Source organism: Marmota flaviventris, chromosome X (genome assembly GCF_047511675.1).
Source record: "Marmota flaviventris isolate mMarFla1 chromosome X, mMarFla1.hap1, whole genome shotgun sequence".
Lineage (NCBI taxonomy): Eukaryota > Metazoa > Chordata > Mammalia > Rodentia > Sciuridae > Marmota > Marmota flaviventris.
In genome coordinates this window covers 121,586,708-121,606,193 of record NC_092518.1, presented here as the reverse complement: position 1 = coordinate 121,606,193, position 19,486 = coordinate 121,586,708, and the positions used below count along the sequence as shown (strand labels likewise).

The 19,486-nt window shown below is 41.0% G+C and overlaps 1 protein-coding gene across 5 annotated transcripts in view; it reads left to right on the top strand.

Annotated features, from left to right (window-relative positions):
- The first annotated feature begins 3,258 nt into the window (after nt 1–3,258).
- The window catches only part of Atp11c (ATPase phospholipid transporting 11C), a 184,634-nt gene continuing 168,406 nt past the window's right edge, over nt 3,259–19,486 (top strand). For all 5 annotated transcript variants that reach the window (XM_071606843.1, XM_027940165.2, XM_071606840.1 and 2 more), the window contains exon 1: nt 3,259–3,432. In XM_071606843.1, coding sequence (XP_071462944.1) covers nt 3,406–3,432 — 27 coding nt within the window. In that variant the 5' untranslated portion in view covers nt 3,259–3,405. The remainder of the gene's footprint in view (nt 3,433–19,486) is intronic.

Below are 19,486 nucleotides of genomic sequence, written 5' to 3'. Positions count from 1 at the left end.
AAGGACTTTCTGAGTGGCTTACACGGAAAAGGGGCAATAGGCATTATCTGTAGTTAAGTTAGAAATAACGATAGAAGATAGCTTCCTGAATTACTACCTGCTGGAGACTAGGGTGTCTGTAGAGTCAGCTGATACACCAGAAGAGTTGGTATTATGTGCCACATGTTTTGACAGTTTAGGCAGGAGGAAGTTAGTTTTTGCAGCTCTGTTTATGGAGTTGGTCCAATGAAAATTCTGGCTGATGGTCTGCTTTTCATATTCATCGACAACAGCTTTTTACAACACCTGGGATTTCTTTGAAAACTGTGAAGAGGCACTGGAAGAAAAAAATGTATTTTTCTTGTTTTAAAAAAAACTCACAAAGGAGTTTTTTTAAAAAATAAGAAAGGAGTGACTCTAAAGGATATATGTGAGAGTGGCTCTAATTTAAGGTTGAATTTGGGATATGGAAAAAATCACCTTTGCATAAATTTCATGTTTTGCTGAGCATATTTTGATTTGTATGGAATTGCATTTCTATAGTAGGGCAAATTACTCTGGACACATGAGTATAGGTGTCCTGCTGAAATAAATTAGGAGGACAAAGAGTGGACTTAGAATAACAAATGAAAACTCAAATAACAATTTCCTTGTATTTTGAAGGGGCTTAAATCACTGCTTTTACATTGAAGCAACTTGACCATGGGCAAGTGTGAGAGGTTACTGCAGAAGAAAAATTCTGGGTCTCTAATTTTTTGAGATTGATCTGTTTGAATCCATAAGCAGAATACATTTTTCCCATTTGCTTAGCAAAACCTAATAAGAAAAGATATTCTTTACTAGTAAGTACTTGTATCCCCAAATACCTAAATTGGGTTTCTATTATTTATTTTATTGATAAGGATTCTAGATTTATGTCTAGAGTGAATGACAATAACCTCTTCCATCCCCCAAGTCCAGTGTCTAGAATAGTGCCTGCCACGCAGTAGTTGTTCAGCAAATAATTAGTAAATGAAATTAAGGTAGTTGCTGTGTTCAACAAAAGCCAGAAAATAAACTGTTTGAAAACATACCTTTGAAGTGGTAGAGAGTAAAAGTTTAGATCTATTTTGTCAACAAATGTCCTAATATCTGATTAATACAGATTTAACCTAAATCTTAACAATCATTAGATATTGCCTAAAAGGAACCATCTTGGGGAAGAATTTTAAACTGTTGGTTTTACCTCTGGGCAGTTAAAACACTTTGGGAACAAACCCTAAGTCTCTTGCATTTGCATTTTACTGGGGATGGGTTCCTAGTTGATCAAAGAATCAAGTGCAAACTTTGAAGCATGTTTCTGAAGATCTTTTGGGGTTTTAGCTTTCACCAGAGACTCTACCCCACCCCCACCCAAACAGTTTAGGCATCAGCAAATATGGTGTGCTCTTTTTTTAGGTTGTGTTGCACTTTCTCATGGACCTCTCTCTCCACTCAGGAGTTTGCCCCAGTGGTTCCTTCAACACCTTCCCAGGATCCATGACACAGTTAAATCTTCAGATTTTTCAGGGCAGCTGCCCTAGACCCCTTTTTCAGAGGCACTATGAACTTCCCTTTTCTTTCAGCAGTTCGCATTTCTACTCTAGCAGCCATTACATTCACTTTTCAGACTGCGATCACCCTCTGGGAGGTCGTTTAAGAATTCACTGTGTCTGGCGCCTAGCACAGTGCCTGGTACAAAGAAAATAACGAGTAAGATTTGTTGAAATGAATTTAATCCCTAGAAGGGAAAAGGAGAAGTGATAGTGCCCAGTAGTAAAGGTCCTTCACGATCTCAGGGGAGGCCGGTGGTTTAGCAGGGCCTGTCCCCAGCTCTGTACTGGCTGGAGAAAGTGGTGCGACAAAAGCCTCTGGCAAATGTTACTGAACTACCTTTACTAATTTCTTTACTTTTATAGAAGAATCTGCAAGTTCTTCTCCTACAGCTTCGGGCCCCGCCTGAGGGCGGTGCAAGACGGGAGTGGGGGAGGGATGCCCAGTCTAAAGGCTATTCTAGATTTGGCTTTCAGTTTTCGTTTTTAAGCTTTGGCAGATTCCAGTTCTAAGCTAGGGGCGGAGGATGCAAAGGGTTTCCCGGCACAAATTTCGACTTCTAGGAAGTCTCCCAGCATTCGGGAATTGGCCTAACTTATCCTTTGCACATTTCCCACAGCTAGTAATCTACCGAGTGCTCCCGACCTGCACATAGGATCTGTGCTGAGAAGCTTCCTTCTTCAACCCTCCGGGCAAACCCCGAACGGGCGTATGGGGGAGCTCCCAGCTCGCAGTAGCAGGCGGAATAGGGGGACCTTTGGACTACAACTCCCAGGCTGCTCCGGGAGCATTGCGAAGGAGGGGGCGAGCGGGAGGGGGGGTGGCAGGGAAATCCCGCCCCGCTGCGCAGCAGCAACGACACAAAGCCTGACTTTACAACCTCACAGAGAAAGTGGAAGTAAGAGGGCTTAGGTGGGGAAGCTGAACAAGAGAAAGAACGCGAAGGGAAAGCCGCCTAGGTGGGAGCAGAGCGGGGAGACCCTCACGTTGGTAGATGAGAAGGGGCCAGCTTTCATCAGTAATCCCCCTGCCCGCGCCCCTCCCGCGCCAGGGTCTCCACAGTGCCCCGCCAGTGCCTACTCTTCCTCAGAGCGCGGTTACTCCCGGCCGGGAAGCGGGAGCCCAGCCGTCTCTCAGGCTCAGAGCCGGCCAGTGGGCTGCGCCGAGGCTCCCCAACCCGAGTGCGGGACGAAAGCGCGGGGCCGAGCGGTGGACGAGTTAGGGCCGGGGTTAGGGAGGCTGTGGTTCCAGATAGAGACACGGGAGTAGTGTCGGGAGGAAGCGAAGCTAGGCGAGGCAAGGCGAGGTGAGGTGAGGTGAGGCGAGGCGCGGGGGAACCTCGAAAGGGTCCCCAGTGCCCTGAGAGGGGCGTCCGCGGAAGCCAGCTGGGAGACGGGCGGGGGCATTGCGCCCGGGAGAGTACGGACAGCGGGGTGCTGAGCCCGGCGCCAGCGAAGAGGTTGGGGTGCCCCCCTCCCCGCGGGAGGAGCCTAGCGCTCCTCCGCCATCCCTCCCCCGCGCGCCGGGTTTGCTTCTCCGCGGGCAGCCGCGGGCTGGCGGTGCTGGGGCCAGATAAGGGGGAGCGACGGGGCCGCCGCCCCCGGGCCGGGCGGGCCGGGGCTGGGGGCGGGGGCGAGGGCGAGTGAGGCGGGGCGGCGGCGGCGGGGCCTCGGGCGCGAGGGCGCGGGCAACGGCGGTGTGGGGGGGTGGCGGGGGAGCGCCGAGAGGCGAGGAGGGCAGCCCGCCTAGCTGTCCGCTTTGCGCCGCCGGCCCACGCCGCAGTGTGTTTTGTGGACGGCGCCTTCCCGGACAGCCCTGTAGAGTCCAGCTGAGTGCCCGGCAGCCTTCGACGCGATGTTCCGTCAGAGCTTTAACCGTTTTGTAAGTACACTCGCTGCGGCTCCACGCGTACCGGGTGGCTTGTTCCCAGCCCCTTCTCCGGGTCCCTCACAACCAATTTCTGATGGGGTAATTGGGAGACGCCACCCTTGTTTGAACTGAAACGCCTTACCCTGGTGGCTAGGGTGGGGAGGCAGGTAGAGCTCTCGAGGTAGCTCACCCCCCGCCCCCAGGACATTTTATCCCGGGCTTTCCGGGGCTGCCAGGAACTCTGTCTCGGAGTGGGGGCCGCCTTCGAGCTGGATGGTGGGGGGTCTTGTGGAAGAACAGCCCGGGGGGGGCCCTCTGTTTGCTAATTAGACGAAGATGGCGTTTTATTATCCGGGAGGAAGCCTTCTTTTGTTTCCTCTGCCACGAGCACATGGAGGTAAATGTAGACCTGTCACTGTGGCCCAAAAGAAGAGCTGGGGGCTGAGGGAGCCGGAGGCTGGAGCGGGACTCAGCGTTGCCCGGGGGCTCGGCCGGGGCGGGCGGCTGCTGACCCGAGGCGGGGCAAACTTTAGAGACCCTGCCGGCGAAGCTCACCTTTAGGGTACTGTAAACGCGAGGGCGATGGTCAGGATGGGCTGGTGGATGTGGAGCCGCGGGGAGTCTGCAGCGCGCTCTAGGCGCTGCGGAGCGCGGGTCTGAAGAAGCTTCGCGGAGGGCTGAATGCCCCAGACATCCAACCTTTGGGAGAGGGCAGACTGCGGCTCGGCTCCTGCGGCCACATTTCCCCCGTCCAAATCTCCAGAATAGGGAATTGTATTTCCGTGGGAGTTTGGCATGGGGGAAAAGCGGTTTCTAGCTTCTGGACTTTTGAGTAACCTGTTTACTCCTAGAAGGCACGTGAGGAATGGAGCAAAGTAGGGGCCATTGACTTATGTGCTATTTGTAGCAACTTCCTTAATTTTCGGAGGAGGTGGCGGGAATCGGGTTTATTTTTGCTAACGATGTGAAAGAAAGGGTTCATCTGCAAATTTTGATTTTTCTGCACGTAAGCAAAAGGATTGAGTGCTGAGCGCTTCCCCCATCGCCCTCACTGTACGTGTTGGAGAACTTTTTATTCGATTACTCCTAATGAAAGCATTGCTAACATTTTTCATAGGGCGGATGAAATTTGTTCTCATTTTTTTTTCTGCATTTGAAACTTTCACAAATGTACCCTGGTTAAAAGTAATACTTGAACACAATTCCTTTTTAGGGTATTATCACCACAGTCTTGCTATGTTAATGTTTTTCTAAACGTTTACCTCACTCTGAGACATGCAATACGAAATTGGAGCAGGTTATTACCTGTGGCATAGAGCAATAGAGGTTGGTACATGTCAAGGATCTTGAAATCGTATGAAATAGCTTTTATTGGATGCTTTGCTGAAGCAAGTATCTAAAATTTATTTCTCACATTTAGCCTCTAAAAGATCATTGTACCTCATATTCTATTTCACATAGGTTCTTGTGATCATGAGGTGTTGTTTTGAGTGATAAAAAAGGAAAGGTGACAGGAAGAGCTAATTGTAATATTTGCAAAAAGGATGAGCTTTTCACATGGCACTGTTACATTGGAGAACAGTAACAGTGGGCTCTGGATCATATTAAATTCATTTAGCTTAAATTTGAGATGTCAAAATCACATTTTTTAAAATGAGATTTTAACATTTGAAACTGAACAACTCAAGTATTGGACTAAAAGCCCCCTTTACCTCTTCTTGATAAGACTGATCTGCATTATATCACAGTCTAGTAATTAAGCAGTGCTGGCCACGAAACCAGTGCATGCAGTAGAATTTGCAGCAGTTGCTGAGGTGCCAGCCTGCAGGTTTGAGGCTAGTACTTTGCATCCCTAACCAAGATTTCTGCAGAAAATCACTTTTGCTCACACCAAAAGGAGCTTTTTTAACCTCGTTGTTTCAGCTGGGATGTGCAACTGCTCACATTTTCCTGAGTAGCCATGTCTATGGTAAGTCCTGGGAATTTGTGCCAGTATAGTATGTTGGAAGGTTCTTAGGAGTTCTGTCTGAGCACTAGGCCTAGGGCAAGGGATTAACAACATGCTGTTGAACTGAATGCAAAACATCCTATCAAATTCTCTTTGTTAAAAAATGTCTTTAAAAATTGGGGTGGGCGCAAATTTTAGATCCCAGTAAACCATATGCTATTCTTGTCTTTTGCCTGGCCCAGGTTCAGATTCTTTGAGGGCCATTCACATTTAAATCACTAGAAGGATAAAATTAAAGATTAGGTGGGACTTTGAGACTTAAACATAAGGTAGATGTAGTCTAAATTCTGTGTTAACCTCTGGATTGTTTTAATATTTTAGAATGAGGGCTGTGAATTCCTTTCAGAATCTATTGTGCTATTTTGATAGAGCTATACTTTCTGACAGGCTTTAAATGTTAAATAAATTACAGTAGTGTTGATTGTAGTTCTTGATCATTAAAAACTAGCGAGCTGTGTATTAGACGATGGCTTTCTTTACATTGTAAGCCAGATGTGGGAAGTAAGAATCTCTTAAGAGTCTCATCATCTACAGTTCAGTTGTATTTGCTGAGTCGTTTTAAAAATGCCATTTGTTTTCCTGGGTTTTCCATTTTCCAGCTAAAAGAAATAGTAGTTTTTAAAGATATGGCTCTGACGTATTTACCATTAATAACTGTGGTCCTTCCTTTCTGATATATTATAACTTTCCTTTTCACAGTTTTGAGGTATAAAGAAATTGGTGGATTTGGTGTACAGCACTTTAGGATTTAGGTATATAGGGAGTGTCTTGAAAGATTTAAGAGTTGGATGTTGCAGAATGCAGTAAAAGCACTGCCTGTTCTTGGTCAACATTTTGATAAACAATAAATAAATAATAGTGGCTTTGCCTATGCAGTATTTTGTTCAAAGGCATATTTAATTGAAATCTGGACTAGATGAGAGTTAAGGATCTTGGACTTTTATGTTATCCTGTCTTCTTTTACTCTTCAGGTAAAGTTCTTAGTGATTATAGTAACATTTTCACATAGACTTAAAGGGTTATTGGCAGTTGAAATAGTAAGAATTCCCTTTTTTAGCTTATTAAGTTATTTCACACTAAAGATTCAAATGAGACATTTCTCGATGAAGTACGTTAAGGCACTTGGCAAGTGGATGCTATCAGTTTAGCTTATCTGAATTTCTAAATTATTGATAGTGAAAACTTATTGCAAGTGTGAAAAACTGGAGTAAATTTATATCTCTGATTCTAGAAGCTCTCTAACTGCTTTGTTTCCATAAAGCATGTTGTATGTAGTAATGACATTATAAAAAAAAAATCTTACCGAAGAGACTAGAAAAATATTAGATACTGCATAAGGAAGAATGAAAATTCAAAATGAGACTAGAAGTACAGAATAAGAATTAATGAAATAGGTAGGTGGTTACTTATTATTTTGAGTTCAAGGCAAGACCAGTCTAATGAAAGAATATATGGAGGCAATTAACAAAATAATTCAGGTAATTGCTTTTTTTTTTTTCTTTTTCCAGAAGCAAGAAGTTTTTGGTTTCCTTGTTAAATTATCAGGGTAATTAAGCCTTTTTTTTGTTGTTGTTGTTTCACTTCCCTAATAACCTCGGCCTGATGTTGCTGAGTGTGGAATATATTGATTTTATTTTGTTATGTTTATAAATATACCTGCATGTGTGTATTTCAGTATTTTTGCATTTATTTATATAAATCTTACCAAAGTCTGTGCAGCTTGGCTTCTACCAGCTAGTTCATACATAGGTAGGTCTAATAATTAAACTTGACCTTGCCTAAAAGCAACCTTTTTATCATATTGCATTACAATTGCCTTTTAACTTATGTGGCTCCCTTAGACCAGTCTTTCCCAACTGGGAGAGATTAAGCCCTAATGCCCTAGGGCATACATAATGTGTAATAAATTCACTTCTTTCCTACACAGCTGGAGGAGGAACCCCAATTGAGAAAGGCTGTCTTAGACTGAATGTAACTGGGGGTAGGGTCAGTTCACAGTATATTCTTAGCTCCCTCCTAGCCTAATGCCTAGTGGTGGTTAATAAATATTTGTTGAAAGAACAGATTTTATATGTTTTATATAAATAATAGCCTTTACTTAAAGTGATTTGTAGTAAACCTCTCTTGTATCCAGAATGAGAAGTTCTAGTTAATTGGGGTATACTATATCCTAGATACCAGTTTTCTAAGAATTAAAAACTGGTATCTAATGCTGAAGCTATACTGACTATAGTATAATCTTGCTTAGATGATTCAGTCATTTTAGGTTTTGTAGAACATTATTTTATTCAACAAATATTCACTGAGCACTGTAGTAGATCTTGGGGACACATTGTAGGCAAGACAAGATTCCTGTCTTGAGGAAATTTAATTATTATATTCATAGTAATAGATTTAGAGGGCATGGTGACTGTATTATATTTAATTAGTTTGTGACATGCCACAAAATCTGATCTTTATGAATAAGTTATTGTTATATACACATCATCTGTCTTTCTACTAAAAGTAGATGTATAATCTCAGTTACTTTCTGATTCTTTGGATGTCAGATAAAAAGGAGTTGTATTTGATACCTTCAGTATGACATATACATGGAAAATTGCTCTTTTGCCAATAGATGCTATGCTAATCCTGTGAAAGGTGGGAAACCTATTTAGGAATGAACTATTACCTCTTGAAACAAATCTTTTTTTTTTAAATTTTTTTAGATGTTGATGGACCTTTATTTTATTCATTTATTTATATGTGGTGCTGAGACTCGAACCCAGGGCCTCACACATGCTAGGCAAGTGCTCTACCACTGAGCCACAACCTCAGCCCTTGAAACAAATCTTTACACTAGTGAAAATAGGTTTTTGTCCCTTTTTTCCCCCTGATCTGCCTACTACTGATGAAGGCAACATGGAACTCTCAGTGTCTCCTAAATACCTTCAGTAAGGTTTTGTTTTTTGTTTTTTGTTTTTTTATTTTTTTAGTTTTCGGTGGACACAACATCTTTGTTTGTATGTGGTGCTGAGGATCGAACCCGGGCCGCATGCATGCCAGGTGAGCGTGCTACCGCTTGAGCCATATCCCCAGCCCTTGTTGCTTTTGTTTATGAGCATTCTTAAAAATTTAATCCTTTAGTGGGTGAGTGTCTATATATCAGGTAGTTTCCAGCGTTCCTAATGGATTTTTATCAGGTGAGATTTGGACATGTGAAGCTGGCCAATTTCATATTGATGTAGCTGTGCAGGTTTAATGTAGCTGAGCTTGTTTCCTTATCCAAGCTGCTAGTGGACCACCCTCTGGGCAGTGTGACCAGTGACCTCCAGAAGAACCTCAGCTAACTTTCCTGTGTCTGCATGATGTGCAAAGAACTGGCTCCTTGTATGAATTCTAATACTGGTTTTTTGAGTGATGGAAAAAATCATCAAGGCTGACTGCTTGTTTAGAGTGGTTGATCAGTTTTCTCAAGAAGGATAAAGGGGGGCTGGGGATGTGGCTCAAGTGGTAGCGTGCTCACCTGGCATGCGTGAGGCACTGGGTTTGATTCTCAGCACCACATAAAAATAAAAATAAAGATATTGTGTCCACATAAAACTAAAAAATACAATATAAAAAAGAAGGATAAATGTATAGGATACAAAGTAAAAATGTAATTTTTCTTTTATTTTCTTTAAGGTGATAGGGTTTCCTATGTATCTGTAGGGCTTTATACAGTTTAACCCCTGGAATGATTCCTGCCGTGATTGGAGAATACGTTCTGGTTGAATGGATGAAGGTTCTGGGCTTCCTCCACAAGTGAATTGAGTGTGCTGTTCTCACATTTCAGTTCACTTAATGTTTACCTTCTTGACCTGTTGTAAGTGTCGGTCAGCAGTGATCATAAAACAAACATTAGTATGGCTGCAGCATACGTTAACACTACTGCAGCTTAATGATGAATGAGTGCTCAGCACTGCAGATATGGGTACGGGATGCCCTACGCCAGCACGTTGGCAGACAGCCCCTCAGTTACTGCAGAGTATGGATGGATTGCTGGTTCATCTGACTTCTTGACTATAGAAGATGTGGCTTATAGTGATGTTGTATCAGGGTTATCCAGATTTAGGAGGGTAATCTGTACTTGTGAGGTACAGGCATTGTCATTGATTTCTTGCCCCATATTTATTTAATAGAATATGGGAGGATTGGTGAGGCCTATCCTATTCAAACAGATATCTTTTTTTTTAGGCTCTTCTATTACATGTTGTCTTAAAGTATTAAGGTACCAATACCTTCCTGGTCTCTTCCTCTTCACCATGGTGTTCTTGGAAAAATCAGAATAGCATTCTTGATAATGATCTTATAGCTAGCATAGCATCACGTAAACATTAAATGTTCAGCAAATACTTGCTGAATTGTTTTGAACTGAATTGACAACACAGGCTGAGTCAGTAATAACAGGTGAAAAATGATCTTTTGAGTAAGCAGCCACCAGGAAACTTCTGCATTTCAGACTGTCCTACAGAAAACTCTATAGCACTGAAAATAATTTCCTTTTCAGTGGACAGAATACTACCCTATACTTACTTTAAATGAGGAAAAAAAACAATTACATGACTGCTTAAAAAAATAATCATAATAAGGGCTGTGGCTGTGGCTCAGTGGTTGAGCACTTGCCTTGCATGTGTGGGGCACTGGGTGTGATCCTCGGCACCACATACAAAAAATAAATAAATGAAATAAAGATACTGTGTCAATCTACAACTAAAAAAATATAAAAAAATAATCATAATAAGTCTGCTGTTTACTGACACTGTTTATTCACGAGAAAAATAATGTTTTTGTTTTTAGTTTTGATTTTGAGACAGGGTCTTACTAAATTGCCAATATTGGTCTTGAACTTGTGATGCCTCAGCCTCTTTAGTTGTTGGAAATACAAGTGTGTGCCCCCATGCCAGGCTCTTTAACCCATTGCTCCTTCTTGGACATTCATAGAACACTGAATATACTGTCCTCAGCTTCTAAAATTATCAGCACTTTTGTATTCCTTTTGTTAAAGGTAGCTGATAATGTTTATATTTTCTTTTCTTTTGTTCAGGGGTGTTTTCTTTTTCCAGGGGTGTTCTACCACTGAGCTACACCTCTAGCCCTCATCCACCCCCCATACTGGGGATTGAACCAAGGGCCTCATATATGGTAGGCAAGCACTCTACCACTGAACTACATCCCCAGCTCTCTTTTTTATTTTTATTTTGAGACAGGGTCTTGCTAAGTTGCCATTTAACTGCCTCAGCTTCCCAAATTGCTGGGATTACATGCATGTGCCATTGTATTGCACTCAGTTTATATTTTCTGTTATCATCATTGCATCAAACTTATTTCAAAAACCAAAGCTGAAGTGTTAATTCTCCACGGGCTTTTTGTTATTCAATTTACCACGGTAAGTATACATTACTTGGATTTAGGATACTAGTTAGTATTTGTTACTAGGAATGTAAAATATGTATCTGCACCCAGTCACCAATCAGCTAATGGATATCTGTAGCAAGAAGGCAGTGCAAACAAGAAAAACTATAGAGTGTGAGGTATTTGGAAGCAGATGTTGTGAAATGAACTTCATCCTTATTAAAAAGGATTAGTGCAAGCCCTACTTCTGCAATTTACTACCTAGCTTGAGAAATGGGGTACTGCAGGCCATAGTTTGTATACATCAAAGGGTTTCTTCAAAATATGGTCCTTAGTCTATTTGCACAAAATCACCTTGGATCCTTATTACATCTTTGTCTCAAACCTACTGAGTCCAAGTCTCAGATAAGAGAAAACTATAGTATAACAAGCATTTCAGGTGGGTCTTAGGCTTATTAAAATTGGGGAACATCCATATATTATATAGTAAGAATTGAAATATTTATTTTCTAGGCACATTCTTTGTTTCCCTCACTACAGTTTCTTCTTCTGTAGGATGGGTATCATAAACCTACTTCACAAAGTTGTTGGAAAGATGTTTGTTGTACTATTCAATACTATACCAAAACCACCTTCAGGTTTGATGATTCACTAGCAGGGATCACAATACTTAGCATGTAGGTATTCTTTTTTTTTATACTAGTGATTGATTCTAGGGGAGTGTTTTTTATTTTTTGGTACTGGGGGTTGAACCTAGGGTTGTTTTACCACTGAGCTATATCCCAAGCCCTTTTTCTTGTTTTTTAATTTTTTATTTTTTGGCCTCAGGGATGGAACTTGGGGGCACTCGACTGCTGAGCCACATCTCCAGCCCTATTTTTTGTATTTTAGTTAGAGACAGGGTCTCACTGAGTTTCTTAGGTGAAATAGGCTGAACTCGCGATCCTCCTGTCTCAGCCTCCTCAGCTGCTGGAATTACAGGTGTATGCCACTGTGCCAGGTTTCCCAGCTCTTTATTTTTTATTTTGAGACAGTTTTGCTAGGTTGCTGAGACTGGCCTTGACCTTGGAATCCTCCTGCCTCAGCCTCCTGAGTTGCTGGGATTACAGGTGTGTATCACCATGCCTGGTCCATGGGTGCTTTACCACTGAGCTACATTCCAGTCCTTTTTATTTATTATTTTGAGACAGGGCCTTACTAAGTTGCTGAGGCTGTCCTCAAACTTGTGATCCTCTTGCCTTAGCCACCCAAGTCACTGGGAATACAGGTGTGTGCCCCTGCACCCCACACAGCATGTAGGTATTCTTATTGTTATTACAGTGAAAAATTACAAGGCATAGTCAGCATAGGGAAAAGGTACATGGAGACAAAGTCCAGAGAAAACCATAGCAAGCTTCCAACAGTCTTCTTCCACTGAAATCACACAGGGTATGCTTTAAATCCTTTAGCAAGTTGTGACAACTTGTATAAAATATTATCTACTGGGGAAACTCATTAGTGACTTAGCACCCAAGGTTTTTTTTTTTTTTTTAAGAGAGAGAGAATTTTTTTAAATATTTATTTTTTTTTAGTTTTCGGCAGACACAACATCTTTGTATGTGATGCTGAGGATCGAACCCAGGCCACACACATGCCAGGCAAGCGCGCTACCTCTTGAGCCACATCCCCAGCCCAACACCCAAGGGTTTTTATTGGGATTTGTTCACTTAGGCACCTTACACCTGGCACATACCAAAATTTTATATTCCAAGAAGGAAGGCAGATATTCAACATAAATATTGTTTGTACAGAGTTTAGGCACAGCAAACCACTTTTATCAGTTAGGGTGATAGGAATCCCCCCTGAAATTCAAGTTTCCATACCAGCCAATGGCCAAAGTAGGCCTTTTTTAAAATTAGCAGTCTCATTAGGTACTGTGACTTGATTCGGAAGGCTAAGGCAAGAGGATCACAAGTTCAAGGCTTTCTGGGTCACTTAGTGAGCCTTTGTCTCAAAATAAAAAAATTAAAAGGTCTGGGAATGTATGTAGCTCAGTGCCTCTGGTTTTAATCCCCAGACCACAAGGGAAAAAAATGAATTGTAACCTCAGGCTTGCTACACTATTGCTATGAAATACTTGTATCTAAGGGAAATGACTTGCCTAAGATCATTAAGCTGATCAGCTGCAAAATACAGTCTAAATACTTTTAGCAGTCACACCTTCTTTTCATTGCTGCCCACAGCCATGCTTCTCTTTTATGGATCATTTCTTTTCATATTGTTGACAGCATTCACTATTTGTTACTTGCAGCAGAAGAACAGACTGCCTGTGTTAAATTGATGCACCCAGTGGGGGAGCCAGGAAGTATTGATGTTTCTGCCAGTTTAGCGTCAACACTTGCTGGTTTCCTCTCTGGAGCATCACCAAGTTCGTGGATTTTCTTTTTTCCTGACTTTGGGACTTTTTGCTACTGTTCCTACCCCTCCTTGTTCCATTCATTTGCCCATATTCCCAGCATTCATTTTATCATTACCTCATCCCCTTCTGTACATGGCTAGCTCTTAGCTCATAGGGAGCTGATATAAAAATCTTTCCCCACAGAGGGCACACTGAAGAGTGTTGTAATAAGGAAGTCTATGTGGGAGAGAGGGAGAGGGAGAAAGAATATATTCTTGGGCTAAAAAAATGAGTTTTATGAAATATTTACAAATATTGTTTTATTTAAGAACTGTTTTTGAGTTCCTTTTTTTTTTTTTTTTTTGGTACCAGGGATTGAACTTAGGGTGCTTAACCACTGTGCCCCATCCCACTTTTTTTTAAGTTGCTTAGGACCTCACTAAGTTGCTGAGGCTGACTTTGAACTTGCAATCCTTCTGCCTCAGCCTCCCAAGTTGCTGGGATTACTGGTATATGTCACCACACCCAGCTGCTTTTGAGTTTCACATTCGAGGAAATCCCCATGAATATCTGTTTCTTCTCAAAATTGGTCATTTTTACTATTATAAAGGAAAATTAGCAATTCTTCTTAAATTTAATCAAGGAATAAATAAGAAAGCCTTGCTGGAAGATGAAGTAATCCTACAGATCCACAGGGAACAGAAGCCATGAGGGAATTGTCACAAAAAAGTAACAGTTGGGTAGAGCAGATTATGTAAACTACACTTATTGTGTAAGCAGTGGTAATGTCTTTTAAGCTTCACGATGAATGTAGTTTGCAGTAATATGGATTAAGGGATCCATAGTATAGGGCATAATTTACTTTGGCTGACTTTTCTTTTTAGGAGACAGGGTTTTATGATGTTGGCCCAATGATCCTTTTGCCCTAGCCTCCCAAGTGGCTAGAACTATAAGTGTGCACCACTATGCCTGACATAGATTTCTTTTCTGAAAACACATAAATACTAAGTTCGTGCCCTACCAGGTGTTATAGACAGGTATAGCCCTGTTCCCTCACTCTGGTAGAGGAGGCAGAAGACATATACACAAGACCAATCACTACACAATTCTAATAGTCCATCAGTGTCATTCTTTAGGGGAGTACACATAATTAAGTGCAGGAGGTGCTAGTTCACACTATGGCTGTAATGGTTCAGGAGAGCTTTATAGAGGAAGTAGCATGTGAGCTGGGCCTTTGGGGATCCAAAGGACTGAAGATTGTGGGATTTTTAGGGAGGAGAACCTTATTACAGGAGGAAGAAATTATATGAGCAGCGGTGCAGGGTTATTGTTTATGACATTCATAGCAGGGGGATATGTTAGTTTAGAGAACATAGATTCCAACTCCAGATCTATTGGGGCTGTTCTAACAAAGCACCATAGATGAGTAGTTTATAAATAACAAATTTATTTCTTACAGTTCTCAAAGAAGTATGAGATCAGTATGCTAGCATGGTCAGGTTTGGCGAGTGCTCTCTATGGGTTGCAGATGACTGACCTCTTGCATCCTCATATGACAGAAAGAGTTCTCTGTGGTCTTATATTTATAGTTGTATTTGGACACAATATGTTTATTTTCTTTATTTACAGGTGGTGCTGGGGATCAAACCCAGGGCCTCAAATGTGCTAGGCAAGTGCTCTGCCTCTGAACCACAACCCCAGTACCTCTGCGGTCTTTTTTTTTTTTAAACATACATATATAGGCACTGGTTCCAGACCTGAGAACATTATTCTGAATTACCAGAATGTGAATTGCATCTTATTCCCTCATAACCAATGCACCACCATGCCCAATTGATGCTACTTTATCATCACAACTGCCACTCCAGTCCAAGTCATCGATATTTCTTTCATATTTGTTTCTCCTCTAGTCTTTGCCATTTCCATGAATGGCACTGTCCCCTACCTAGTAGTAGAAGCTAGATACCTACCAGTAATCCTTAATAGTCCTTTTTCCTTTCACCCCAAATGTCCAATCTCTCAGCATATCCAATAGTTTCTATATTTAAATGTCCTCAAATCTCTTCATTACCACCCCTTCTACCATCCAAGTCAAAGGTGCTACTATTGCCTGGACCATTGCAATAACTGATCTTGTTTACTCCTGTGCTCTCTAATCTGTCTTGCACACAAGACCAGAGGGATCTTTTTTTTTTAAAGGTTTTTTTAAATCGTTTTTTTGTACGGTTCTTTTTTTTTTTCCCCTCTTTTTTGGAACTGGGGATTGTACCCAGGGCTTTGTGAGGCAAACACTTTGCTGCTGAGCTACATCCCAGCCTGAGATGGATCTTTTATACCTGAGGGTCTTCAGTGACTCTCCACTGCTCTCTGAATAAAGACTTTGCTGGTATCACTCTTACTCCTCCTTACTTTTTTTGGGGGGTGGGGGGTGGGGAAGGTAACAGGGATTGAACTCAAGGGCACATGGCCACTGAGCCACATTCCCAGCCTTACTTCGTATTTTATTTAGAGACAGGGTCTCATTGAGTTGTTTAGTGCCTCGGATTTTGCTTAGGCTGGCTTTGAACTCAAGATTCTTCTGTCTTAGCCTCTCAGCCACTGGGAATATATGTGTGTCACCGCGCCTGGCTTATCCTTACTTTGTAAAATTTGGTTTTAAACATTGAGATATAATTCATATAACATAAAATTTACCATTTTTAAAATTTGTTCTAATAATTAGTACATGACAGTAGAATGTATTTTAACTTATTATACACAAATGGAGCACAACTTCTCATTTCTCTGGCTGTACACAATGCAGAGTCACACTATTCGTGTGATCATACATGTATATAGGGTAATAATGTCTGTCTCATTCAACCATCCTTCCCACTCCTATGGATTTTAGTTTGTCCACATCTTCACCAACACTTGTCAATGGTCATCATCATCATCACTGTTATTATAGTTTGTGGTATTGGGGCTTGAACCCAGGGGTGCTATATCACTGAGCTGCATCATCTCAGATCTTTTTTTGTACCAAGGAACCAAGGATTGGACTCAGGGTCACTCGACCACTGAACCACATCCCCAGCCCTATTTTGTATTTTAGTTAGAGACAGGGTCTCACTGAGTTGCTTAGCACCTTGCTGTTGCTGAGGCTGGCTTTGAACTCAGGATCCTCCTGCCTCAGCCTCCCAAGCTGCTGAGATTATAGGTATGTGCCACTGCGCCTGGCTCCCAGATCTTTTTTTATTTATTTTACTTTGATCAGAGTCTTGCTAAGTTGCCCATGCTGGCCTCAAACTTCCAGTCCTTATCCTCAGCATCCTGATTTGCTGGGTTTACAGTTATGTGCCACCATGCCCAGCTGTTGTTATTTTTTATGGTAGTTATCTTAATGGGTGTGACATGATAACTGTCTGTGGTTTTGATTTCATCTCCCCTCCCCCCCCCCCCAGTACTGGGGATTGAACACAGAAGCACTTAACCACTGAGATATATATTTTACTTTTAATTTTGAGACAGGATCTCACTAAGTTACTTAGGGCATCACTAAGTGGCTGAGGCTGCCTTGGAACTTGTGATCCTCCTGCCTCAGCCTCCCAAGCCATTGGGATTATAGACATGCACCACCATGTCCAGCTGTATATCATCTTCTGAAGAATGTCTACTCTAGTTCTTTGCCCATTTATTAAAAGCATTTGATGGTTGTTGCATGATTTGCAAGTATTTTCTTGTGTTCCATAGGCTGTTGATTGTTTCCTTAGATGAGCAGTAGTAGCAAAGTTTGATGTAGTCCCATTTGTCTTTGCCTGTGCTTTTAGTGTCTTGTCCATGAAATTATTTTCAAATCTAAATATGAAGATTTTCCACTTACGTTTTTCTTTTCTTTCATTGAAGGGGATTGAACCTGGGGCCTTGTGCATGCTGAGCTTACACTCTACTACTGAGCTATAATGCCAGCCCTTCCCTTAAGTTTTCTTTGAGGACTTTTATAGTTTTAGGTCTTTAATCCATTTTGATTTAAAATTTTTATATGTTGTAAAGTAACAGTTCACCTTCATTGTCTTTCTTGTATGTGGTACACAATTTTCCCAGCCCCATTAGGTGAAAAGACTCTCCTCACTGAGTGATCTGGACCCTTGTTAGAGATCATTTGATCATAACAGTGAGGGTTTATGTCTGGACTCCCTATTGTACTGGTTTGTAAGTCTGTCTTTATGCCAGTACCATATGGTTTTGATTACATATATATGTTTTTTTCCAGTACTGGGAATTGAACTTAGGGTGTTTTACCACTAAGCTATATCCCAGCCCTTTTAATTAAAAAAAAAATTATTTCAGCCCAGTACCTTGCTAAGGATCTGGCTATGTTGCTGAGTCTGGCCTTAAACTTGGGATCATCCTGTCTCAGCCTCCTGAGTTGCTGGGATTACAAGTGTGCACCACCATGTCTGGTTTGATTACATTATTATTTTGTAATATGTTTTGAAATCAGAGGCGAGACCTCAAACTTTATTGTTTTTCGGATTGTTTTTGACTATTTGGGGGTTTTTGTGGTTCCATGTTGATATTGTAATGGATTTTTCTTTTTTGCAAAAAATCTTCATCACTTTTTTGGTGTTCCATCCACCACAGAATCTTTGGTATATATCATTCCTCTTGCCTGGTATACTTTTCTGCTATTGTCAGTTGCCTCCAATCTTATTTATTTCTCAGAACTCAGCTTAATCACTTCCCCCAAGGAAGCTGATTCTTCTCTCAGACAATGCCTCATTCCCAGGTTCTCATATAAAGCTTAAAATTTTTTTAAATTAAATATCTGTTTTTTAGTTTTAGGTGGACACTATGTCTTTATTATTTTATGTGGTGCTGAGGATCAAACCCAGTGCCTCATGCATGCTAGGTGAGCACTCTACTGCTGAGCCACAACCCCAGCCCCTCATACAAAACTTTTAATAAATCTTTTTGCAATTGGCTTTATATTTGTATATTTGTTAACTTATTCAATATCTATCTTCCCTCTACTTGGTAAGTTCCAGGAAGGTAAAAAATGTGACTATTTTTGCTCATTGCTATATTCCTGATACCTAATGCCTGACATATGCTATATACTCAGTAAATGTTTGCCAAATGAATTAAATAGGACTCCTATTTTATATATTTCTAATCATAGTTGCCATTTGTAATCATAGACTTGTAGAGCTTGTTTGAGAGATCAGATTGTCCAGTCCACAGTTATCACTGTGTTTTTCATTTAAAAACTATCTTTATTTATACTTTAGAAAAATATTTTCCTCCAGGTGCTAATGCTGTGTTTTTTTTAATGTATATAACGATTTCTTTTCATTTTCATTTTAGGTATTTAATATTCTCTGGTGTAGTTAACGAATAGTTTTTTTATATTTATGAGTATCACAATGGTTCTACACTTATAACATTCATTTTCTTGAGCATTTTGCTATAATATTTTAAAAGTATTCACTTCATTATAAATACTAAATGGGGTGATTATTTTTTTTTCATTTTGCAAATCCGTTTGAAACATTTTATAAATTTAGATGATTTTTGCAGATATTTGTTTATAATTTTTTAAAAACACCTTTATTGAAGTGTGAGTGCTTTTAATATGTTTGTGACTTTATTGTAATTTATTTATTATTTATTCCTTATCACACCCAGTGCCTCACATGTGCTAAGCAAGTCCACTACCAATGAGCCACAACCCCAGCCCCATTTTATTGTAATTATAATGGAGGGTAGATATTCAGAAATGATAATATTGTCTTGCTTGAGTCCTTATTACACAAAGAAGAAAATAATCTTAGTTTAATTTACATGGATAACATTTTGAAAAATGAGGGGGTGGGTGCTGGGGATTGAACCCCAGGGCTTTGCAATGTATGTTAGGCAAGAGCTCTACTACTGAGTGCTCAACCCTTTTAAAAATTTGAGACAAGTTCTCACCACGTTTTCTGGGTGGCCTCAAACTTAGGATTCTGGTGCTTTAGCCTCCTAAGTAGCTGGGATTATAGATATGCCTCACCATACTTTGCTTTTTTTTTTTTCTTTACACTGTTTGTAATTGAACCCACAGCCTTGCACACACTAGGCAAGTACTCTGCCACTGAACTACATACCCTTCCCCAAAGTAAGTGTTCTTTTTAATTCTTTTGATCATTCTACCTCCAATGTAGGTATTTGTCTTTTGTTAGGATGTTTGTGTACAGAAATTATTTCAATCAGTTTGCCTTGAATTGCTGATCCATGGTTTCATTGGTATGTTGCATGTTTATGGAATCGTTTTGGTTGTAAATTGTCTT